This window comes from Thunnus thynnus, chromosome 12 (assembly GCF_963924715.1).
Source record: "Thunnus thynnus chromosome 12, fThuThy2.1, whole genome shotgun sequence".
Lineage (NCBI taxonomy): Eukaryota > Metazoa > Chordata > Actinopteri > Scombriformes > Scombridae > Thunnus > Thunnus thynnus.
Genome location: NC_089528.1, coordinates 29,981,792 through 30,004,005, shown reverse-complemented (window position 1 = coordinate 30,004,005; position 22,214 = coordinate 29,981,792). Strand labels below are relative to the sequence as shown.

The 22,214-nt window shown below is 40.6% G+C and overlaps 1 protein-coding gene across 3 annotated transcripts in view; it reads right to left on the bottom strand.

The window, feature by feature from the left end:
- efr3a (EFR3 homolog A (S. cerevisiae)) overlaps positions 1–22,214 on the bottom strand; it is a 150,569-nt gene that overhangs the window by 63,470 nt on the left and 64,885 nt on the right. For all 3 annotated transcript variants that reach the window (XM_067606809.1, XM_067606810.1, XM_067606808.1), the window contains 2 exons: positions 15,246–15,367; positions 10,179–10,328 (listed from right to left, as the gene is read on the bottom strand). In XM_067606809.1, coding sequence (XP_067462910.1) covers positions 10,179–10,328; positions 15,246–15,367 — 272 coding nt within the window. The remainder of the gene's footprint in view (positions 1–10,178; positions 10,329–15,245; positions 15,368–22,214) is intronic.

The window sequence follows — 22,214 nt, the reverse complement described above, 5'->3', positions numbered from 1 at the left end:
ATATATTTAAACCGAATTCATACTCACTGCAGAAATAAAAGTCTATAAAATGTAGTTTTTAGTGGAATTACAGAGGAAAGTTTGATGGCCCTGATAGAAAATGCACACTAACTTTTTACAGTTTTAACCCTGTATGTAAAGCCCACTGTCACTTTCAGCTCTCCTAAAAAAAAATCTATAAATGCTTTTTTTAAAGACCACATTTACATAGTCAATGGGTCCTATTGTTTATCCTTGCACTGCTATTGGATAGTAAATGTGTTTATAGGTTCAGCTCATCTTGTTTTATTGGACCGGATTCTCTCTCTTCTATCGACTGGAGACTGCTGCAGGAGATTTGTTAGTGTTTGTACATATGAGGATAAAAGTTCATGATGCTTTAACAGTAACATAATAATAATCTACACTGGCTTAATGCGTTTGGACACAGAGCTGCACAGTGTAGGTCACTGTTTAAATCCCCGACACACAGTCGCTGTAGTTAAGTTAAGTGGTTACGTGGCCTGATCTGCTTTTTAGAAAGTAGATGAAATGCCTCCTCTGTGTGTGTGTGTGTGTGTGTGTGTGTGTGTGTAACCTTAAACCTGCATTAACTGATATTTTCAGTGGAAACACAACACTGACATCACCAGTTGTTTATTTCCACATCCAGCAGTTACGGAGCAGCGTTATCATTCATGTGGAGTCGTGTTTCTGTTTCCACCTGGTGAATATAAGTCCAGCTGGCAGGAGTCCAACGTTTCAGAGCATCGTGGAGGTTGGAGGTATCCGTTTTTACACGAATGACGGCTGGCTGGTGTAACGACGCGCCTCATTTAACGCCGCGTCATTCGATGCTCCTATGGCGCACTGCGGGCGTGAGATTTAAAATGCCAACAACACAGAACCAACACAGATTCGTCCCGTTGTTCTTTGTATTTACTGCTGCATGTAATGAATGAAAGGAGGGAGACACGCAGAGGAGGAAAATTAAACTAAGAGCGTCTGTTTCTGCAGTAAATCATCTGTTGAGCCAGCATGAAACAAACAGGAAATAACATTTTATTTCTCTCATTCACTCTACCGCCCCTCCCTCTCCTTGCTCGACCACCAACATGCTGGTTTGATGCTCCAAAATCAAAACACGGTTGGAGTAGGGGCGTCAAGGCGGTTTGACGCGCCTCAAAATGCTTTTGGTGCGCGTTTGGCCATTTAAAACAATAAATGAACCACAAAACACACACATGAGACTCTCTCAGTGTGTTTGGACCTTCAGCCTGTGGTGAGACTATCTAGGAAGTGGAGCAGTGAAGCTTGTGGAGGACCTCCGTGAGCGACTGGACCGCCACCAACAGCCTTTTTCCACTGGCACGCTGCTCTGAGTCAAACCATGCCGCGTTGATTTGCTTTTCCAAATTTGCAGAAATGGTCCATCTCGCTCCTAAGACGGACCATCTCTCCAAGGTTGGGGCAAAGCGAGCCCGACCTACATGTGTATGGAAAGCCCCCCCAAGACGCTGTGAAGTCCTACATTAGCTTCTGTAAAGAACATCTGGATACCATCACACACCAGGACGAGTTACGACAACGACAACAAACCCTGATTCACAGCTACACTCAGTTCAGGAGTGAAGTTTAAAGACATGAAATACAGGTTTAGCAAGGCGGTGAAAGAAGCTAAACAATAATTCTCAATTAATGACTCTGCTTCTGTCTGAAAGGCCTCAAACAGATTAGCCCTCAACTCCATTAACGACTATCACCCAGCCAACAATCTGGATGAGTTCTACTATTGATTTAAAAAACAAAAAGACAGTCCTGACACATCCCCCTTCACTACAGCTATCACCAACCTCCCACCCCCGATTATTGGATTATCAACATTGTTGCCAATTAATTTTCTTTTTGGCAATTGATTAATGGACTGATTGTTGCAGCTCTTGTATTTAATCAGCTCTGAAGAGGAAAAAAAGGTGCAGAGAAGCTGAGACATGTGACTGCAGAGATGATGGGAAATAAGAAAAAAAACAGAGGTCAAGGTCATTTTCAAGGTGGCTGCACTGAAACACAGCAGTGTGTGTGTGTGTGTGTGTGCTGCACAACAACACAAGCAGGCAGTTAATTGTGAAACAAAGGGGGGTTTTCTTCGTTCTTCTCCGAGCCTCCACCTCTAGTTTCTGCACGCTGCCCACGTCCGCCTTCCCTGAGAAGCAATTAACAGAATCAAACGCCCTTGACTGTGGCGTCCCGCCAGGTCCGCCGAGGCTCGATTAGAAAGCCTACGACACGCCGCCACAGGGCAAACTGACCATGGCCGTGTTTGGGAACAACATTATCCCGCGCAGATTGTGTTTGTGCGTTCAGAGGAAGAAAAAAACAACAAACACCGTTCTTCTTCCTGCGGAGCGGCTGAGGCTTCTTCTTACTGCTTTTTATGGCGAGTCTCTATAAAACTCTGCTGATGGACAGTATATGTTTGACAGGATAAATGGTAAATGGCTGCATTTATAAAGTGCCTTTCTAGACTTCCGACCACTCAAAGTGCTTTACGCTACACGCCACATTCACCCATTCACACACACGCCAACCTGCTCATCAGGAGGAGTTTCTAATCATTCACACACCGATGGCGGCACAGCCTTCAGGAGCCATTCAGGATTCAGTATCTCGCCCAAGGACACTTCGATGTGGACTTTAGGAGCCGGGGATCGAACCGCCGATCTTCTGATTAGTGGACCCATAAGACGCTGCTGGTAGGAGGGAGTTCAGCCTCTTTACAGCTCAATCAGCTTTTCCTCCATTTCTCTCAGAACACAAACCTTTCTTCTTCTTCTTTTTGTTTGTTTGCGTCTCTCTCTGTGACAAACAAGTAACATCACTGGTTGCAAATATCAAACGTGTTTTCATGAGATCGACTGGCGGCGACCGGATCTGAAGACTGCAGATAAGAATCTTCACATATCATATCTTCACATATCGCTCCCATCAGACATCACGCACAAATCGGATTGAGAATCGTCTCGGCGGTCGTCATGCGTGTCTGCGCCTTGAGGCAGAAATCCATCATGGATGAGGCAGAGACGCGTGTGTTTTCAGTCTGACTCTGTTCGCTGTGATTGCAGATGTTTGCACCTGGCAGCATGACGACGTGATGTACGCTGCATGATTACAGATGACAATCATCATGATTACCATGTTGTTTGTTCGGACTCTTTGCTCTGATGATTGGGAGGTGAAACCTTTTCTTCAACAGGCTTCACATCCTTGGACACTAAATAGTCGTTTGTCTGTGACATGTAGGAGGCTTCACTTCCACTAAAGAGATCATTTTATCCCAGCACTCAAAACTCAGATTGTCCTCACCATAAAAAATAAAAAAACAGCAGCAATGTTCATTTGTTCAAATGTTAAAAAGGACCAAAACAAAGTTTACCTCACAACCTCTCAACAAAACATCATGATGATTTTGAAGCGAGAGACAGAAAACGTTCACCACCTTCTTTCTCCGACCTCAACCAAGTAGCTTTAGGTCGTTTTCAAACCCGTAGTTTGTTTGCTCTGGTTTCTATTCACACAGAAAAAAAAAATCATTATTCCAAGTTTCACGCCAACTTACAAGTCGTAGTTATGACTGGGAAACTGAAAGCTCAAATAAATCCGACTTCACGCTTCATAATATTAAGTTCCTGAACATCTAACAAAAATGGACGCCTCATGTCAGCCAAAGTCCATCGTTGATGGTGATTAAACCCAAATTTAATGGATATAGTGTGATATAACCCTCACTCCAACTGTGTAATCATAAAACCATCTTCTCTGATGACATGAATGTTTGAAAATAATCGTAAACATCCATCTCATGTAACGTGAAAGGAGCATAAAAGCCAGTTGAGAACGTTCTCTTCTCTTATTGGTCAGAAGTGTCTGGAGCGAGAACATAAACACATAATCATCAACATCCCAGCATGCAAAGTGCATCTATACAGGAGCCGTTAAGCTAAAACTTGCAGCCTTGTAGTCAGTCAGATCACATTCCCGCCATAAATGAACCGTCTGCTCAGAGAAACAAGGAGTCTTAAAGGCCCCCTCAGTTTAAGCTTCATGTATTTATAGAAAAATAGCAAAAACAACTAAATTATACATGATACATGTGACTATAGCTTAGCTGTTGTTTCAGAACCATGGACAGCGCTGCTCGCTGTGTGTGGAGGAGAGAGAGAGAGAGAGAGAGAGAGAGAGAGAGAGAGAGAGAGAGAGAGAGGAAGAGAGAGAGAGAGAGAGAGGGAGAGAGAGAGAGAGAGAGAGAGAGAGAGAGAGAGAGAGAGAGAGAGAGAGAGAGAGAGAGAGAGAGAGGGAGAGCTTCTGTTCCTACACGCCTCCCGCTGCTGATTCAGACAGAGAATAGTTCATGCGAGTGCTCTGATTAATAAATGTATTCTTTGATTTTGAAACAGTAGCTTTATGTTGTTGTTACACCTTTTTGAGGCTGTTGCATAGTTACATCTATTTTATTTTATGAAGAAAAAAAAACCCTCCAAACCTTTTAACAGCCTCTTCAGTCACTTCATCATGGCACAAGGCCTGTTGTGAGCACATATTTGAAGCCGTCATCTTGGGCTTTGCAACATTGTGATGGATGTTTTTCACCATTTTCTGACAGCTAATCAATTGATTAAGAAGATAATCTACAAATTAATAGATGTGGGGAAAGAAATCATCAGTAGCATCTCAGTTCTTTATACCTGCCTACAAAACTTCATTATTTAACCAGAACTGTTTGAATCAATGAACAAATCAATTAAGCAGCCGACAAAAAACAGGCTAAAAATGACATTTGATAAGTTCAACAGCAACATCTGAGCAGGTTACTCTGGATAATCCACTGGTTTTTATTCCTGGAACTACTTCATACCAAAGAAACAGCCATTAAATCCCAACTATGTGATTGGGGAATGTATTTCTGCTGTAATTTAAGGTGAACGAATTCTTAAACAGATACAAGATTTAAATGACGAGAAATGTCCTCATCTAAAAGAAACCATAGTCACCAAACTACATAAATAAAACAATGAAACATAGGATGATCTTCTACAATTCAATTACAGTTACTAGTAGATCTACAGAAATCATATATGCACATATATATCTATATATATGTATATTTATATTAAGAGTTGAAGTATTAAATATTTAACGTGCCCTTCCTCTTTAACCTCACACATTCAGCCTCGCCACCTTCAAAGACCTCACTTCCAGCTTCAGATGTGGCTGAAGGATCTGCTCATTAACTTGCAGGAGAACCATTAGAAATGGCTGGTGTGTTGCCATTAACGAAGAGATGATCCCCCCGCGGTGTTGAACGCACCGCCGCTGAAGGAATATATGCAACGTAATTATATATGCATTATGTGAAGACGGTATTTCCATTTAAAATCGTGGAAGATTAGATGTGGTGATTGGACTGTTGGCAGCGGGAACCGAGGGAATCGAAATTGGAGGATTCAGAAGAAAGAAACGGAGCATGGTTGGATTCTTCTTTGTCCGCCGCCTCTTTAGAAATACAGACAAATAGCTGAGAGGTCAGTATCTGCACCCAGCAGGGTCAGGACTAAACCGTTTCATCTTACTGGACATGAAAATTCAAACCGTTTTTCATTTAGATTTGGAGGACATAGTGAATAATATCCACTTAATCCACTGAAGATCAGAAAACGGGTTTATTTAGGTGAAAACGCATCACAACCACATTATACAAGGTGGTTAATGTATATTTTTGCCCCCTCATGTATGTTAATGGGGTAGACAGAACATTAGCAACAGTTTTCACCCACTACGACCTCAGTAATAGACATAAAGTAGAATTATCACCTGTAGAAGCTTCGTAAAAGTAGAATTTATGGCAGAACTGTTGGATTGGATTATATTAGATTGCACAGATGTTCCTATTAAAGTGCTCAGTGAGTGTATTTCCTATTAGAGGTGGTCACTTAACACTTTGATTTTGATCCAGAAAACAGAGATTTAAGGCCACGCTAATTAAAATATGTGGTCACGAACACTCCAGCTATATGAGACTGTTGAACATGTTCAACATAAATCTGCTGCTATAACAGCCTCCACACTTTCTGGCTTCAGGCTTTCCAGCAGATGTTGGAACCTCACTGCAGGGATTTGCTCCCATTCAGCCACAAGAGCATCCGTGAGGTCCAACACCGGTGTCAGCTGATGAGTCTGGCTGGTGTCGGATGGGGCTGAAGTCAAAGATCTTCAACACTAAACTGGGAAAAACATATTCTGTATGAAGCTGGCTTTGTGCATGAAGGCATCGTCATGTTGAAACAGTAAAGAGACAAACTGTTTGCACAAAGTTGGAAGTACACTGTTGTCATTGTTAGCTGGAGCATCTACTGGAACTAAGAGGAATAGATCAAAAGTATGTGGACAGACGTTTGACTTCATCTAGATTTTAAGGTGTTTAATCTGCTGATGAACAGTTGATGATGCTCCAAGAAATGAAGAAACAGCTGGAAGAAGACACCTGTTATAGATGTAAACAATGAAGGTTTCAAATGTTTTACAGGGCGGCTGTGGTTCAGGAGGTAGAGCGGGTCGTCCACTAATTGGAAGATCGGCGGTTCGATTCCCGGCTCCTCCAGTCCGCATGTCGATGTGTCCTTGAGCGAGATACTTAACCTCGACTTCCTCCTGATGGCTGAACCATCAGTGTGTGAACAGTTAGTTTCCTGTGATGGGCAGGTTGGGACCTTGCATGGTAGCCTCTGTATCCATTCAGCGTATGAATGTGTGTGAATGTGATTCGTAGTGTAAAAAGCGCTTCGAGTGGTCGGAAGACTAGAAAGACGCGATACAAGTAGAGTCCAGGCTGCAGTGATACAACACAATGTGTTTTTGTGCGACGGGAAACTGACAGTGAAGAGAACTCAACGACTTTCATCCTTTTAACAAAATTCATAACATTTTTTAAAAAATTTGTTGTTGCACTTTTTTTTTTTAGAAAGCAAAATTCAGTCCAAAATTACAACAGGAAGAAATATTGTAATTTATCTCACAGCTCATCAACATTTTTATAGTTATTTTAATCATTTAGTCTGAAAATGTCCAGCTGAATGTGAAAACTGCTTGTTTTGTCCAAACAGTCCAAAACAAAAAGATATTCTGATTACAATAATATACAACCAAGAAAAACAGAAAATCATCACATTCAAGATGGAATCAATCCTACAAGTTAATCAATTGAATTAATTCTACATATAAAATGAATGTGAGAGATAAACTGCTGATGAGTTTTATGTTTTGTTTTGTTTGTTTTCCTGTATTCTGTTTCTTTTTTTCCTTTATTTTCTTCAGAAAACTTTAGCTGCACATGAGAGCTGATAGACGTTAAATGTTTTGTGTTTTATTAAACTTTGCCTCATCAGTGTTTAGTGCACAGCAGGACACAGTTTTACTTCCTGCTCTGCTTTCACATCACGATCATCTCAAATGTGAAAACTCTGCCGACCATTTCACATTTCGAGAGGCAACGACCGTAAACTATAGAGGCTGTTTTACTCTGCAGGTAATCTGCACCTGCTGTACATCACCACTGAGAACACAGTAACAGATGTGTTTAAACCAGCAACAGTACGACTGGCTGCTGTTTGCTGTTCAGGATGGACGGCGACGCTTGTGTCACCTGTGGGCGTCATCACCCAGACAGGAACTCCACCACGTCCAAAATAACGCCACGGAGACACCGGCCGAGGGTCGGATCACACATCACCAACCCCTTAATTCCTCCACATGAGTCAACGGTACACGAGGAGGAGGAGGAGGAATGCACACACACACACAAAAAAAAACAGGGTCCAAAAATAGCTTTTTGTTCACATGGAAACTACCCGAATGAGACGGAGAGGAGAGGAAGCCGCTGTGAGAGAGAGAGAGAGAGAGAGAGAGAGAGAGGAAGAAAAGAAAGAGAGAGAAGGTGATGAAAGAGGTAAAAAAGAAGAAAGAAGGCAGAAAAAGTGAGAGGAGAAGAAGAGCGGGAGGGGATCTGTAAAACCAAGAGAGGAGAGGAGATAAGGAGGTGAATGAGGGTAAAATATCGATACGGGTTTTACTTTTGTTTTCAGTATTGTTTTATCTGTCTGTTGTTATTTTACGCTGCTGTATCAGCCAGGTCTCCCTGACACCAGACCTTACACTGTTAAAGATAAAAAAAAACTCCTTTATCTGCTGGATGAAATTCAACTGCCTGTAAAGTCTTAACTCATCTAAATGAAAAAGGAAAGAGAAAGGACAAACAGAAAGTGCTACTCAGTGAAAGTTGGCCTGTTTCCTGCCTGGCAGTGACTTTAAGTGGTTTCACTTTCATATAAATATGTTTTTTTTTTCCCACAACCGCAATTATTTTTAAGTTTCTTCTACTTCTTAAGTGACGCACGGTGACTCATTTTGCCACAAAATGTTAATGAATATTTATTTTTAGGGGAGAGAAGAGCAGAGGAAGAAGAGAATAAAGACAGAAATAAACAAAGAGTAACGAGGTGAAGACGGGTGAAGTAGAGAAGGAACAGAGTTAAGCTTCTCGTCCCGCCTCGTCGATCTGTGGAGTAAATCTTTCAGGCCTCAGACGCCGGCGAGGGGATGAGGAGACGCGGAAACTCCTCAGTGTGATGCATCATCAAGATCTCCTGCTTCACCTGGATGTCGAGGCGGGATTTTGAGGATTGAACGGATATAATGAGGCTGTAGGTGTGAGGAGGAGGCAGCGAGGACTGTAATTCCCAGAAGGTTTATATTCTTTTTCAGCCGGCGTTCCGAACCAGAGCGACTTACAACAGACCCGACAGCAGGATTTAGTTTAGATCTCGACTCTTCTCATACTGAACGCAGCAAATGTTAAAGAGGTCAAAGGTCAAACCAGCAGACCAGAAAAAGGCTCCAAAGTATACTTCAACAGATAAAAAGTGTTCATAAAACTGTTGACAAAGTTCATAAAACAAACTGTAAATTCTCAACTAACAATTAAAAGTGTTTCCTAATAAGAGGAAAGTAAAAACACTGAAGGAACTTTGGAATCACCTTTATTATAATGACTCTATAATGCCCATTTAGCACTAATTCCATCAGTCAAAATAAATAAATAAATGACAGCCGACCAGGAGAGGAGGTAGGCTTTTAATGTGAAACATCTACAGGAAGTGTTCAGTTTCCTTTTCAACGTTCATTTCCACATACATAAAATGCAGCACGTTACATCGTAGGACTGATAGCAGAGATTACTAAACATTATTTCACTGTGGAATATTTGAGGGATAAATTTACACACTCAAATATAATGGTGCACAGTAAATATAATGCTGCGTACCTGCCATGTTGAATGACGGACACTTCTGTATTAAACGCTAGGTCATATCCTGTATATCTAAACTTTCAGAGAAATCCATTTCAAAGTTGAAGTTATGACTTGTACGTCGACGTGAACGAGTCAGAAACTTCTAATTACGGTAACTCAGGTGTGACATGAATGCAGCATAGAAGTCTACAACCATGCTAGCTGCTGCGTGAGGCTGAGCATGCTAATATTTGCTAATTAGCACCAAACACAAAGTACAACTGAGGCTGATGGGAATGACTCTGGTTTTGCAGGTATTTAGTTATAATCAGAGCAATTCATAGTCTGAAAATCATGAATGTCTGCACCAGATCTTTTACTGACCCATCCAGTAGTGTTAAAATATTTCACAGCATAAGTGAGACTGTTGAATGTACCTTCTGCTAACAATCCCACAATGCAATGCTCTGCATTTTACAGGTGAGAAAATGATGACACATAATGATGATAATTCATAAAGGTCAGAAATTTCAATGTACTGCTCACTACAGAGGGCTCCACTGAGTGTCTGTGGTAGAGGGAGTAGTGAATGAGTGAATTTGGACCAAAACAATAACTTCATTCTCCGAGGTGGAGAAAAGTCTGATGTTGCAGGCGAAGAAGTTTTACCTCGAGAGAAAAGCATCAGCGCAGCGTTGAGGTGTGGCTCATGATTGAGGTTACCTCCAAACTAGAAAAGTTCTCACCTTAGAAAATCAAATATTTGTCTCAGTGACGCTTCACTCCAGCTACAAATTCAACGTGCAAAACAATCAGAGTACAAACAAACAAACAAAAAATTAGTGTATCTGTTCAGTACCTGTCCAGATCCTCGCTGTCCTGCATGTTGAACAACATGGACGGGATCAGTTTGTCCATGTGTTGAGGCTCCCAGATGATGGCCTGCAGCTCGTCGTTCACCGTCTTCCTCACCACACCCTGCAGACCTTTAATCCCGGCCACACGGATCCTGACACGGACACACAGTGACTGTTAACTATACGAGGAAAAACACTCAATGCAGTATTGACTCAGTTTAATCCTAAAAGAGTTTCCTGTTCTTGATATACTGATATGACAGTAAACATGTTTGAAGTTCCAAAACTTGAGGTGAACGTACATAGAAAGACTTCAACCTTCTCCGAACACTTTGTAACGTTTTTTTCTACCTTGCTGACGAGCTGACGTCAGCTTTCCCTTTGTTGCTAAGGCTGTTGCTAAGGTGTTGATGTGTTGATCACATGTCCACTCTTATATTTCGGCTGGAACATGTACAAATGTATTTGAGAAGATGACATTTTGTGTAAAGATCAAGGAAAAGTAGTGAAATCCTGCTACTATAGTTTGTTTACGAAGTTTCCAGAAGCTTCCTGAAGCTTCCTGAAGCTGACCAATCAGAACAGAGTGGGCTCATCGGGGGGGCGGGGACTCTCTTAAAGAGACAGGAGCTAAAACGGCCTGTTTCAGACAGAGGCTGAACTGAGGGGCTGCATAAAGGACCAGTAGAAGATAAATAAGGAGTTTTTAACTGTAAATCATGAAGAGATATTCCAGTAGAGCCCCAGAATATAAATATAGAGCTGGAAATGTGCAGAATATGTCCTCTTTAACCAAAGGATTGTGGAGGTGTTGGATGAGAAAATGCTCATATAAGTTTGTTTTTTTGGGAGGTGATTCCTTGAGCCTTGCTTGAAAACAAAGACATAAACTGGAAACTTGAATGATCTGAGTCCAGCGTCTGCGTATCTACTATATAACTCTTTATATATATACATATATTCCCCAACTGTCATCTGGTTTCTGAGGAACATAATAACACTTTGTTTTTATATCATTTCCATCACTGACACATACTGAGACCACACACACACACACACACACACACACACACACACACACACACACACACACACACACACACACACACACACACAGACGTCTCAACAGTCTGAAGAGCAGGATCTGGTCTCTGGACTCAGGTGCAATCAGAGCCCAGCGAGTCTGATTCCACTGTTTACTATTTCTGTCTCTCTCCTCTCCATTTCCCCGACACATACAATCGTATGAGCAATAATATGAAAAAACAGGGCGGGTGACCTCGCCTTCGGCTTAATCCAATAACCGCCACGGAAATTCTATTTGGGAATTCCTCTCCACCTACAGCGAGCCGCCGCTGAATGGAATAATGAAATATGTTGGAGGAGGGGGGAGGAGGGGGGGAGCAAAGTGAGAAGTCACACTGTTTACAGCTCGGCGGCGGCGGCTGCGGCAAGGTATCAAGCCAACTCGGAAATAATCCCAGCATCCCCCTGGCTCTCCTCGTACCCCCACTCCCACTCCCACCTTCGACCAACACACACAAAAGCACAAACACCAGCATGTACACACACTCATACATACAAATAGAGATAAAAGTGCATTTCCATACACACACGCGCAGGTCTCAGCTGCTGCAGTGATATTTTTGCAAATAACTGCAGTAATTCTGGAGGAAGAGAAGCTGTTTTGACAATGAAGGCGAGAGTCTTCAGGAATTGTTTTAACACACTGCTGATCTGTGTTAGGAGTCAGAGGGTGTGCGTCTCTGCGGGAGCCCAGTCTGGACAGTCTAAAGTGCTGTGTGGTGTTACAGCCTCGCCAAAGCTTCGCCGCCACCACCACCATCACCGCTGCTGCTGCTGCCGCCACTGAGCTATTTTTACCCTCCGAACACAATACAGTGGCTGGCAGGCAGAGAGTTTCTCTGTCTTCACAACAATGAGAAGTGGTGTTTGCCTGACGCCTGGGTTCCTCAAATTTATCATTATTAAAAACAAAACCCACTGATTCCAGAAGACGACGAGTCTGTGTTTTGTATAAATACATGCATGGACATATAATGCACCTTAATATAATCAGACTGTCCATTACAAAGTATGTTTACATTAATAATAATAATAATAAACTTTATTTGTATAGCACCTTTCAAAAAATCATAAGTAAAAGACATAATCATTCATGAATAAGAATACAAATGCTTTAAAACGGATTAAAATGTTTTAGTATATGATATGGTGTAAAAGTCGTGTTTTAAAGTGTCGTTTAAAGCTTTCAACAGGGAGCATTAGTATCTAATTTTATATTTGTATGAATTTCACCAGAAATTAAGGATTTCATTCTCCTTTTTTTGTGGACATCAACATGTGTTCAGGTGTTTTATTGTCTTACAAAGACACGTGTAAAAATAAAGTATCTTTCTCTTTTTATTGATTCCATCCTGCTGAGACTCTCATTGAATCACAAATGAGGAGAAAACTGGGTTCATGTAAAAGTCAGCTGAACCCTCAACGTGCAACATATACTTAGATGAAATGTGTTATCTGCTGTAAATGTGGCAGATTTATGTTATATTCTCTCCCTGCTGTAAGTGAAGCTATTGTTAGTGGAAGAGGACATTTAAACCTCTAAACTGGAGCTGTTGGGTGCAGATAAACCTGTTTCTCTTTCATTTAAGCCACCGCTATTCTCTAACACTTCATTTCATCATCATCATCATCATCAATGTGTCTTTCAAACGCATCGGATTTCAATCCGGCGAGCGCAGCGGCGGTGGTTTTAAAGTGAGCCAATGCGGTCTCAGCGGGAGGGGAAAGCCATGAAATATGGATCAGGAGGAGATGTATTTAATTCTGTATTCACTGGATTCAAGTGGGATGAGACCTGTGCTGGTTGGGGATTGTGTTACAGCCCCCCCGCCCCCCTCCCGGTTGGTATGATCCATCGCTGCATTAAATAAGAAGGTTGTTTCTGAAAGCTGCGATATTGGAAGCAAAGAGACAGTAAAATGTCTCCATAATAGTCAGAAATAATGCAACATCGGACAGATATCAGATTTCAGGAGGACAAATCGATGTGTGCATCGACTCGGCTTTAACTGCAGCAGACTCAATTTCACCGCATGAAGGGAACTAATGAGAGAAACTATCTGCAGTATCAATGATCAATCAGCTGTTTTCACACGGCTCTGAACGACGCTCGCAGCTGCTCCGGGGAGCTAAAGAGGCAAATTAAACAATTCATCATTTTCTCGCTGGACCGCCGCACTTTTGGAACCATATTTAGATTAGTTTTTCTTTTTAAATTAAGAAAATGAAAGAATCGGTACATTCAGAGAGAAGGAGAGCGGCGTACACATTGTGCTTTATGAATAATGCAGCCTCTTTCTGGATTTAATCAATAATCAATATGTCATCATGCTTTTAACTGCTGTGATGTTTCAGAAAGTGGAGTGCAGAGGTGAATTTTAAACATCTGATCAGCTTCAGTACAGATGATTTAAACTCAACGGGGAGTAATAAGATCTTTGTTCAGTAGTTTAGTTTGACAAAAAAAAAAAGTCAATGTCCACTTACTGGCTTTTTCCAGAGCTTTCAACTATATCAAGTAGCTATACAGCGGTTGAAAACTCTGGCAAAATGTAACAACCTGATATTGTTCCGTTGAAACTACAATTTCCAAGGTCAAGAATGAACTTTAATGCAGCAGCCTTTCAGTTCGGGTGCTTTAATATTCAAAAGTTCAAAAATACATTGAGTGACAGTGGTTCATTAGGAGAAAATCAACTCTCTTCAGGTCAAATGGGGGACAAACAGCATCACTGTATATATACGCACAGACATATATATATATAGACGGGTGACAAATTAAAGGGAAAAGTAAGATGTTGGGTCACCACGTGCTGCCAGAACAGCTTCAGTGCAGCTTGACATTGATTCTACAGTCTCTGAACTCTACTGGAGGGATGAACATCATTCTTCAGAAAGATATTCCCTCATTTGGTGTTTTGATGATGGTGGTGGAGAGCGATGTCTAACACGTCAGTCCAAAATCTCTCATAGTTGTTCAGTTGGGTTGAGATCTGGTGACTGTGAAGGCCATAGCATATGATTCACATCATTTTCATACTCATCAAACCATTCAGTGACCCCTCGTGTCCTATGGATGGAGACATTGTCATCCTGGAAGAGACCACTCCCATCAGGATAGAAATGTTTCATCATAGGATAAAGGTGATCAATCAGAACAACTTTGTATTGATTTGTAGTGACCCTTCCCTCTAAGGGGACAAGTGGACCCAAACCATTACAGCAAAATGCTCCCAAAGCATAACAGAGCCACCAGATCCCCTCACTGTAGGGGTCAATCATTCAGTCATGTACCGGTTTAATTTGTCACCTGTCTGTATGTATATATACTGTATATGATTGTTGCAGTAGCGGTGAAACCTTTGTCTCTTAGTGGTAGAATGTATACAGAGAAAAGTAATGGTCCCAAAATTGAACCCTGAGGAACGCCACATGAAATGCGATCAGGAATAAATTTTACAGAAACATGATGTTAGAGGAGCAGAAACCAGTTTAAGGCTGAGCCAAAAATCACATCTGCTGCACAGAGGAGGTACTTAGTTGTTTCTAAGAGAGGTCTCAGTGCCAAAAATGAGTCTGAAAGTTATTTTGCTTTAAAAAAAAAGTCTAAAATTTAACAAAATAGTTTATCAAAAACGCCTATAAAAGTGTCTAAAACTATTTGGCATTGGTGGAACAACTACTCAGATCCTTTAGTAACAGTAATCTGTTACAGTAAAAGTTGTAATCTTGAGCATGGAACTATTTTTTGAAACCATATGAGAAGTTTAGAGGAAAAATCTCTCTTTGTTGGAACTGTTATTAACTCATAGACACCTGAAACATGTTAAATGACCACAACTACGAGCCAAAACAGTTGGGAACCACTGGTTTGATATGTGTTGAATGTCATAATCTTATATGTTTAACTACTTTCCACCACTAGAATGTTGACTCCATGTTTTGAACTATACTTGTCTGTATGTGTGTCTCTGTCTTCTTACCTGGTTCTGGTCTCCGGGTCTTCATGAGTCGAGTGGCACATGGCGCTAAACTGGGAGACGAAGAAGTCGTAGCGTCGGTGGTAGGAAGGCGTGTCTTCCTCGATGTTGGCAAACTTCACAAACTAGAGAGAGGACGGGAAGAGAAGGGAAACGTTCGTTAGACTCGCCGCTATTAACACAAAAATTAGACGAGACGATTACTGGTTGAAGGTCGTGGTTTAAGTCGTCATGGCGTACATATCAACTTGAAAGATTTACATCAAACAGCATCTTCCTCACATCATCGTGTTTTAGGGATGAATCAGCGTTGCATGGCCATGAACTGGAAGCGGTGCTGATAATGATAATAACCATTAGAGAGCCCCCCCCCCCCCCCCTTTTCATCCAACCTATAATTTCCTCCCTCCAAACAAGCGTCCTCTCGTCTCTCTCCAAACAGTCAGCTGTGCCTCGAGTGCCGTTTCTAGTGACCCCATCATTGTCCACTCCGGCAAATTTCCTCTTTACATTTCGGCATCAGTGACTCAAACCTGTCAATTTCCTCCCATTTTGTATCTAACCTCTCCTGAGGGGTAATGGCTCAGATGGAAGGAGGTGCAAACGGCTGCTGGCATCTCAAACATGTTACCGTAACGCTGAGGAAAAGGAGGAGGAGGAGGGAATCCAGGTGATAGACATGCCCGGAGCAGGGTCTAATTACTGGGCTGAGGAGGGAATGTGGAGGCTCCTGAATGGATTTAATTTGGTTTTTTACAATCTTGCAAAAATATACACGATAGAAAACACACCTATCAAAGAACAGACATTAAATAGACTGGAGACTGGAACTGATCAGCTGTTGGTGAGTCTGTCAATCCACCACTTTGGTCCAGACTGAAACAGCTTTTGGATGGATTGGTACAGATGTTCATGGAGCTCAGACGATGACTCCTCCTGACTTTGGTGATCCCCTAAATTTCCCTCTAGCCCCACCATGAGGTTGATGTTTGTGTATCCTGGAACGGGAGCTGCGCTGACAAAAAAGAGGATCAGTCGGATATCCGGGAGAGCCGGTAGGCCGGCTGGAACAACAACAGAGAGGACGGTGGACTCTGAGTATTACAGACTGACCGCCTGTCTAAATCTTCTGCAGGATTATGGAGGATGAGGGACATCCATCGCTTGTGGACAGTGTGAAGTGTCTTATTGTGAAGGCAGCGGCAGGATGAAACCACCTGTCTCACATACTGTTTATTCCACAGAGGATACGACTGTAGAACCGGAACTTTATAAGGAAGTACAAGTAGTTGTTTAGATATTTTTATGAGTTTTTATTGATTTATTTACATGCGGTTATTTATTTACTGCAGTTTGGTAGTCAGTGTGGGTTGATTAGGATTAGGATCGCTGTAATTTCAAGCTGTTACAGATGAAGAAACTGAACTTTGGTTTGAAGACAGCTCAGTCATTAGCTGGCATGTCAAGCTGCACATTTGTGATCCACCTGCACATGAACAGAACACGTACGAACCACATTCAACTCATTTATCCTGTTGAATTAATCTGAAATATGATCTAAGCAGACTGTACTTCTTTACATCTGATGAAAAAGAAGTAAAAAGGTATTTTTTATTTGCAAACTTTGTTCATTTATTAACTAAATTATTGCTTAATAACGTGAAGGCAAGATTCAACTCGATGACAAGGAAGTGCTTCCAGTGCACATTGGAGCTGTGAAGAGATCATGTGATTGAATTTCAAATGTGTTTTTTCTTGTCTTGCATTTCAATCAACACATCAGCTCCTGAATTACGTCTGTTTAAGATGCATTTAAACAGAAACAGCACAATGTTAAAATAAAGACACCTTCTGATTCATTTGAATGGAGGAGCTGTGTTAAAACATAGAAGATTGTAATTACTCTGTAAAACGAACTCAAGCGTTGGTGATGTTCACCTGGAAATCATCAAGACAAAAGATTAAATAAATGCTGACGTGAAAGTTTTTCAGAGTTGTGAAATCCTGTCAGTGCAGGGTTTTGGTCACTTTTACTTCTAATACTACTTTTTATTAAATGAAAGAATCATATTAGTACATATATAAACTCATTTATTTAAAAAATCTTCCACAGATGCCCTGCAACACTAACCACCAGTGATCCAGAGAAACATTACACTAGATTATGGATCACAAATTAATTGAAATGAATTGAATAATCAATAAATAAAAGTTGCAATTTTTGATAACATCTAGCTTTTGTTACTGTGGAGGTCATAGTCATGTATTTTAAATGGGTTTGCTGCTGAATGTCAAATTAAAATGATAATAATAATAAAATCAAATGAAAATGAACATTTTTTGTGGTGTTTGTGTGTCTTGATCATTTTCAGCAATTTAAACAAAAACACATTTTAAGGCAATTTGAACACATTTCTAGAATTTCTTCATTTGTCTTTAATTGAACAGAGGAGTGAATGTGTTCACATGGAGGGGATAAGTGCTTTAAGTGAAGGGGCGGGGTGGCGGGGGGGTGATTCAGGCTGGAGCTGAGGGCTCATCATGTAAATAAGACTAATCAAAAAGCGACAGGCTTCATGCCTCAGCGACGCCTCGCGGCAGAGCGGTTAGGATTTTCAACAATGAGAGAATGAGAGAGTGATACAAACACCAGCACGGTTAGTTTTACTTCCCTCAGGCGACGTCAAAAAGCTCCGTTTAAAAAAAAAAAAAAAAAGTCCTGTGAAATGGACTGATTTGACTTATCTAGCATAACAAAACAAGCAGTAAAGAGTAAAATACATTTAAACAGCCGTCGCAGAGGCACGGTGAACATTTGGGAACATGGCAGTCAATTAAAAAACTTTTTTCCAATTATGTTGTCAAGGGCAACAGTTTATTTAAAGCAACTTCACCTAAAATGTCTTTTTAAGTAAACATTTATTTCCTGCAGGTATGAAAGGTGGCTGTAAACAGTTTCTAGTTGTACTGAGCACAAAGCTTGGATTCAACACACAGTATCATTAACGTTTTTATCATAAATATGAGTATTTGAAATATGCTGAACACACAGAAGTGGTTGAACTTCCTCTTGATATATTTTTACATCATTTAAACGTACCACCATTTGAATCCACTGATTTTTAAAGTCACTTTTTAGGATGGTTGATGTTTGATATTTAAAAGTAAGGCTGAGTATCAAACCTCAACACTTTCTGACAACAGACTGAAACGTGTCAGCAGCTCAGAGTCTAAAACTTGGTGTCAAATGCATCCAGACTCTTAGTGTGTAATTGAGGCTTTAATCAGATATTTTTTCCATTTAAATTCAGGGAATCTTAGACTATATCTCATTTAGGTCATGTTATTTACATTTCCCTTGTGTTAAGACAACAAAAGTCATTTCAAGTGTATCACACCCAGATCAGTGTTTTCTACTGTTTTCTATTCATCTGTTTAGCGTTGTTAAGCTAGGCTAACCCATTGTTGCTAACTTTGGAGCTAACCTCCTTCAATTTTCCAGCAGTTTAGGAAACAACAGATGTGAATTTTCTTGGTCTTGACAAGCTGCAGCGTTTATTAACTGACACACTGGAGTCTGTACTGAACATTTACTGCCAGACTGACTAACTTCCTGTTAACCTTTTCCTCTGCTCCGCTCGCATCCACCGTTATTTATCTGCTGCTCGCTCTCTCTCGTTTAACCACTGCAATCAGTCTTGGTTTTCCTGGCTACATGAAAATAAGGGTCAGCTGTTCTCCAGACCTGCACCTGAATCTGATGGTCAGAATAAGAAGAACTTGTACACTTTAGCAGTTTAGTTACAGTTTACCAGCAAACAACTTTCCATAAACTAATCTTAACAACGGACCGCTCCCTCAGTGGAACTGATCAGGGATCAGATAAACTCTGCAACAGCTCAGTTCGTCTTCTGTATGATCGTACGTGTTGAAATCAACCAGAGCAGTTTTCTCTCTCAACCAAACAGAGACTCTATAGAGGATATTTACTGACTTACAGATAACTTTTTAACATCTGCTTAGAAATCTGTGTTAAATACCTCTTTAATGCACTTATATTTTTTAGAGATTGGATAACTTTCCCATCCACCCAAGACCCATGAAGTGAATAAGTATAAACGGGGTGAATCTGAGAAGTTTAACCTATATTATTAAATAGATAAAAAAGGACATCAAGACAAGTAAAAATCCTGTATTTTTGTCATGTCTATAATCCTCAGAGACTCTTCTGTTATTGGCATGTCTCATAACACTACTGCTGCAAGTTTTGTTAAATAGAAGCTGTTTTATTCTTATTTCTGTGTCTCAAAAGTAATTACCACTGTATTTCTACTCTATAAAGGACCAAGATGAAATGCATGAACTTATTTCAGGAGCAGTCTACAAGCCTACACCTGTATCTGCACCCATCACGACTTCATTTACTATCTCCTCACTAAACGAGACAGTTTTTACCTCCCTCTCGTCAGCGGGTGACAGACAGTTTGTCAGGAAGTTAACAGCAGTTTGGAGGGAACTATCAGAAATCTGCAGTCTATCACAGGAGAGTGTTGATGTCTTGTGTTGCAGACTGAGTCATAATGCTCTGCTGCCTCCAGACTCCCCGACTCAGGTAATGATGATGAAGACCCGCCGGCCCGTTAACTGTCAGACCGGGAGAGCTCGGTTCCCCCTCAGCCCTCGTTTGTGCTGAACGATCATCATTAAAAATAAAAATTTCCTCTACAGCTGCGACCGGATTACCTCGAGGCTCACAGGTAGGAAAAGTTCAAAGTATATTTACTATGAAGAGTTTCACGTACAGGTTTTAAAGATTTTTATATTAGAAATGGATCAAATGTGATGTGAAAGGTGTCGCTTGTAGCCACTCTTTTAGCTTTGTTCTGGTTTATTTCACAAAGTTAGTTGGTGAAGAAAGTGAAACATCCAGCAGATAAAGTAAGATATGCTTCTCAGGAGAACAATGTTAGACTTTCATCAGTGTTATTGCACCCAGTTAGGACTTTTTTTCATGTTTTATAGTGTTATAGCAGCTATGTATACGCAAATACTGTAAGTGTTGTTTTGTTTGCCAAAAACTCATTGACAGACACAGAAATGCATCATGCGTTAGCTAACATAGTGAGACCCCAGAGAGGTCTAACTCCCAGTTATGAACAAACTCCAATAACAGAAATGTAAATATACGTGTTTGAGTATTTGTTAGAGTAACGCTGTGTAAGGCTGCTGCTGCTGTGTACCCACAGTACACATAGACAAAGTTTTCAGAGACTCCAAACAGAAGCAACGTGTCATTTTCTGCAGCAGACAAACAATTCAAAATAATTGTTTTGAGTAATTCTCATGAAATTAAGAAAAAAGTTTCAACATGTTAAGTTGTTGTTTTTGGAGCTATTCAAGCTATTCAAAAGCCCTTTTCTTAGATATGCATGGGGGTTTTGATGGTATAGTTGCACATCAGCCACCACAGTGGACTCTAGTGTGTCATCACATATTTAAATGAATAATTAAGTAATAAATTAATTAATTAATAAAAAAAAGTTCAAATATTGTTTTTCATGCCTAAAGGGGAATAAAAATACAAATCCTGACTGAGGTTATCATAATTCATGCATGAAAGGGTTAAATTACTTTGTGTTTAATCGAGTTTGATAAAATAATCTACTTCCCAGCTTCCTCCGCAGCTTAAACAACTTCTTCACATTCAGAATTATAACCACAGTAACTTGGTGGATCTGGGGGAGCTGGATCAGGTGCTCCCCCCTTACTAGTTCATCCAACCCATGTTTAACACTGCCTATTTTATTATAATTACCATAATATTTTGTATTCCTTTATATTTCTACTTCCTCTACCGTCTTTTTCATCTGTTAGGAAACTCACTAAACTGCATCTTTTTGAATGAAATGTGTTTTTGTTCACTTTGTCTTTGAATTGTGGCACAAAATCCTGCACATTTACTGGCTTTTGGTCATCAAAGAGTTTCTGATTTTGCCTCGGAGCTTTTTGCAAAAATCCTCAAACAGAGGAATAAAAAAAAAAAAAAAAAAGACTTTACTGTGGACTTATGTGGGTTCGTCTTTTAGAATAAGAAGCCAATGCTTTACAGGCCATCTGTGGACTAATGTAAAAACACATGTGAAGAAACAGAAGGAATCTAATAGAAGAAAGATGGATTAGTGGTACAGTTCACTAATTACAGAGCTGTTTTGATTAGTGAACCCCATTTAAGAAGCATCAGATTGGCTTATGGTTAACTTGGATGCATAGTAGAGGATATAACATCTTGTTCCAAGTTGGTTTTTGCACCAGAAACACTGCCCGAGACCTTTACAGGAGAATTAAAAAGAAAAGAAAGATGACAGAAATACAGATTTTTCTATCCACTGACACAAGCGTCTCCACAGGCTATAAATAGCCGACGTATAAACTCCCCTGTGTGTCTGACTCAGTGGCTTCGTGTGTCTGAGTGCGGACTGATGAGTGTCTCTTCTATTGAGATGAAGTGGAGGAAGAGACACTTCTAGCCGCCGCAGTCTGCCAATTTCTTGTGATAAAGTTAACTGGCGGATAAATTTGGACACAGCGAATGCCTGGCAGCGCAGACAGGATAGAAACACTCTGTTGACACACACATTTATACTGAAGTTACACACACACACACACACACACACACACACACACACACACACACTTATACTGGGCAGAGATAAGATGGAGAAGCTGTTCTGTGGTGAAGAGTTGAATTAAAGGTGATAAATGTTGAATGTTTGAAGGAATATATCAGTCTATGTGTCATTAAATACATCGGTGGAAGTTATTTACAGATTGATTTATCACCTCTGATCAAGAGGTTTTGTTTTTGTCAGTTAATCAGCAGAATATCTCAACGGTTCTGCTTCAGATTTTAATGACATTTGGTGGAAAGTTAGACTGAAAGCTGAAGAACAAGTGATTAATATGGAGCCAACA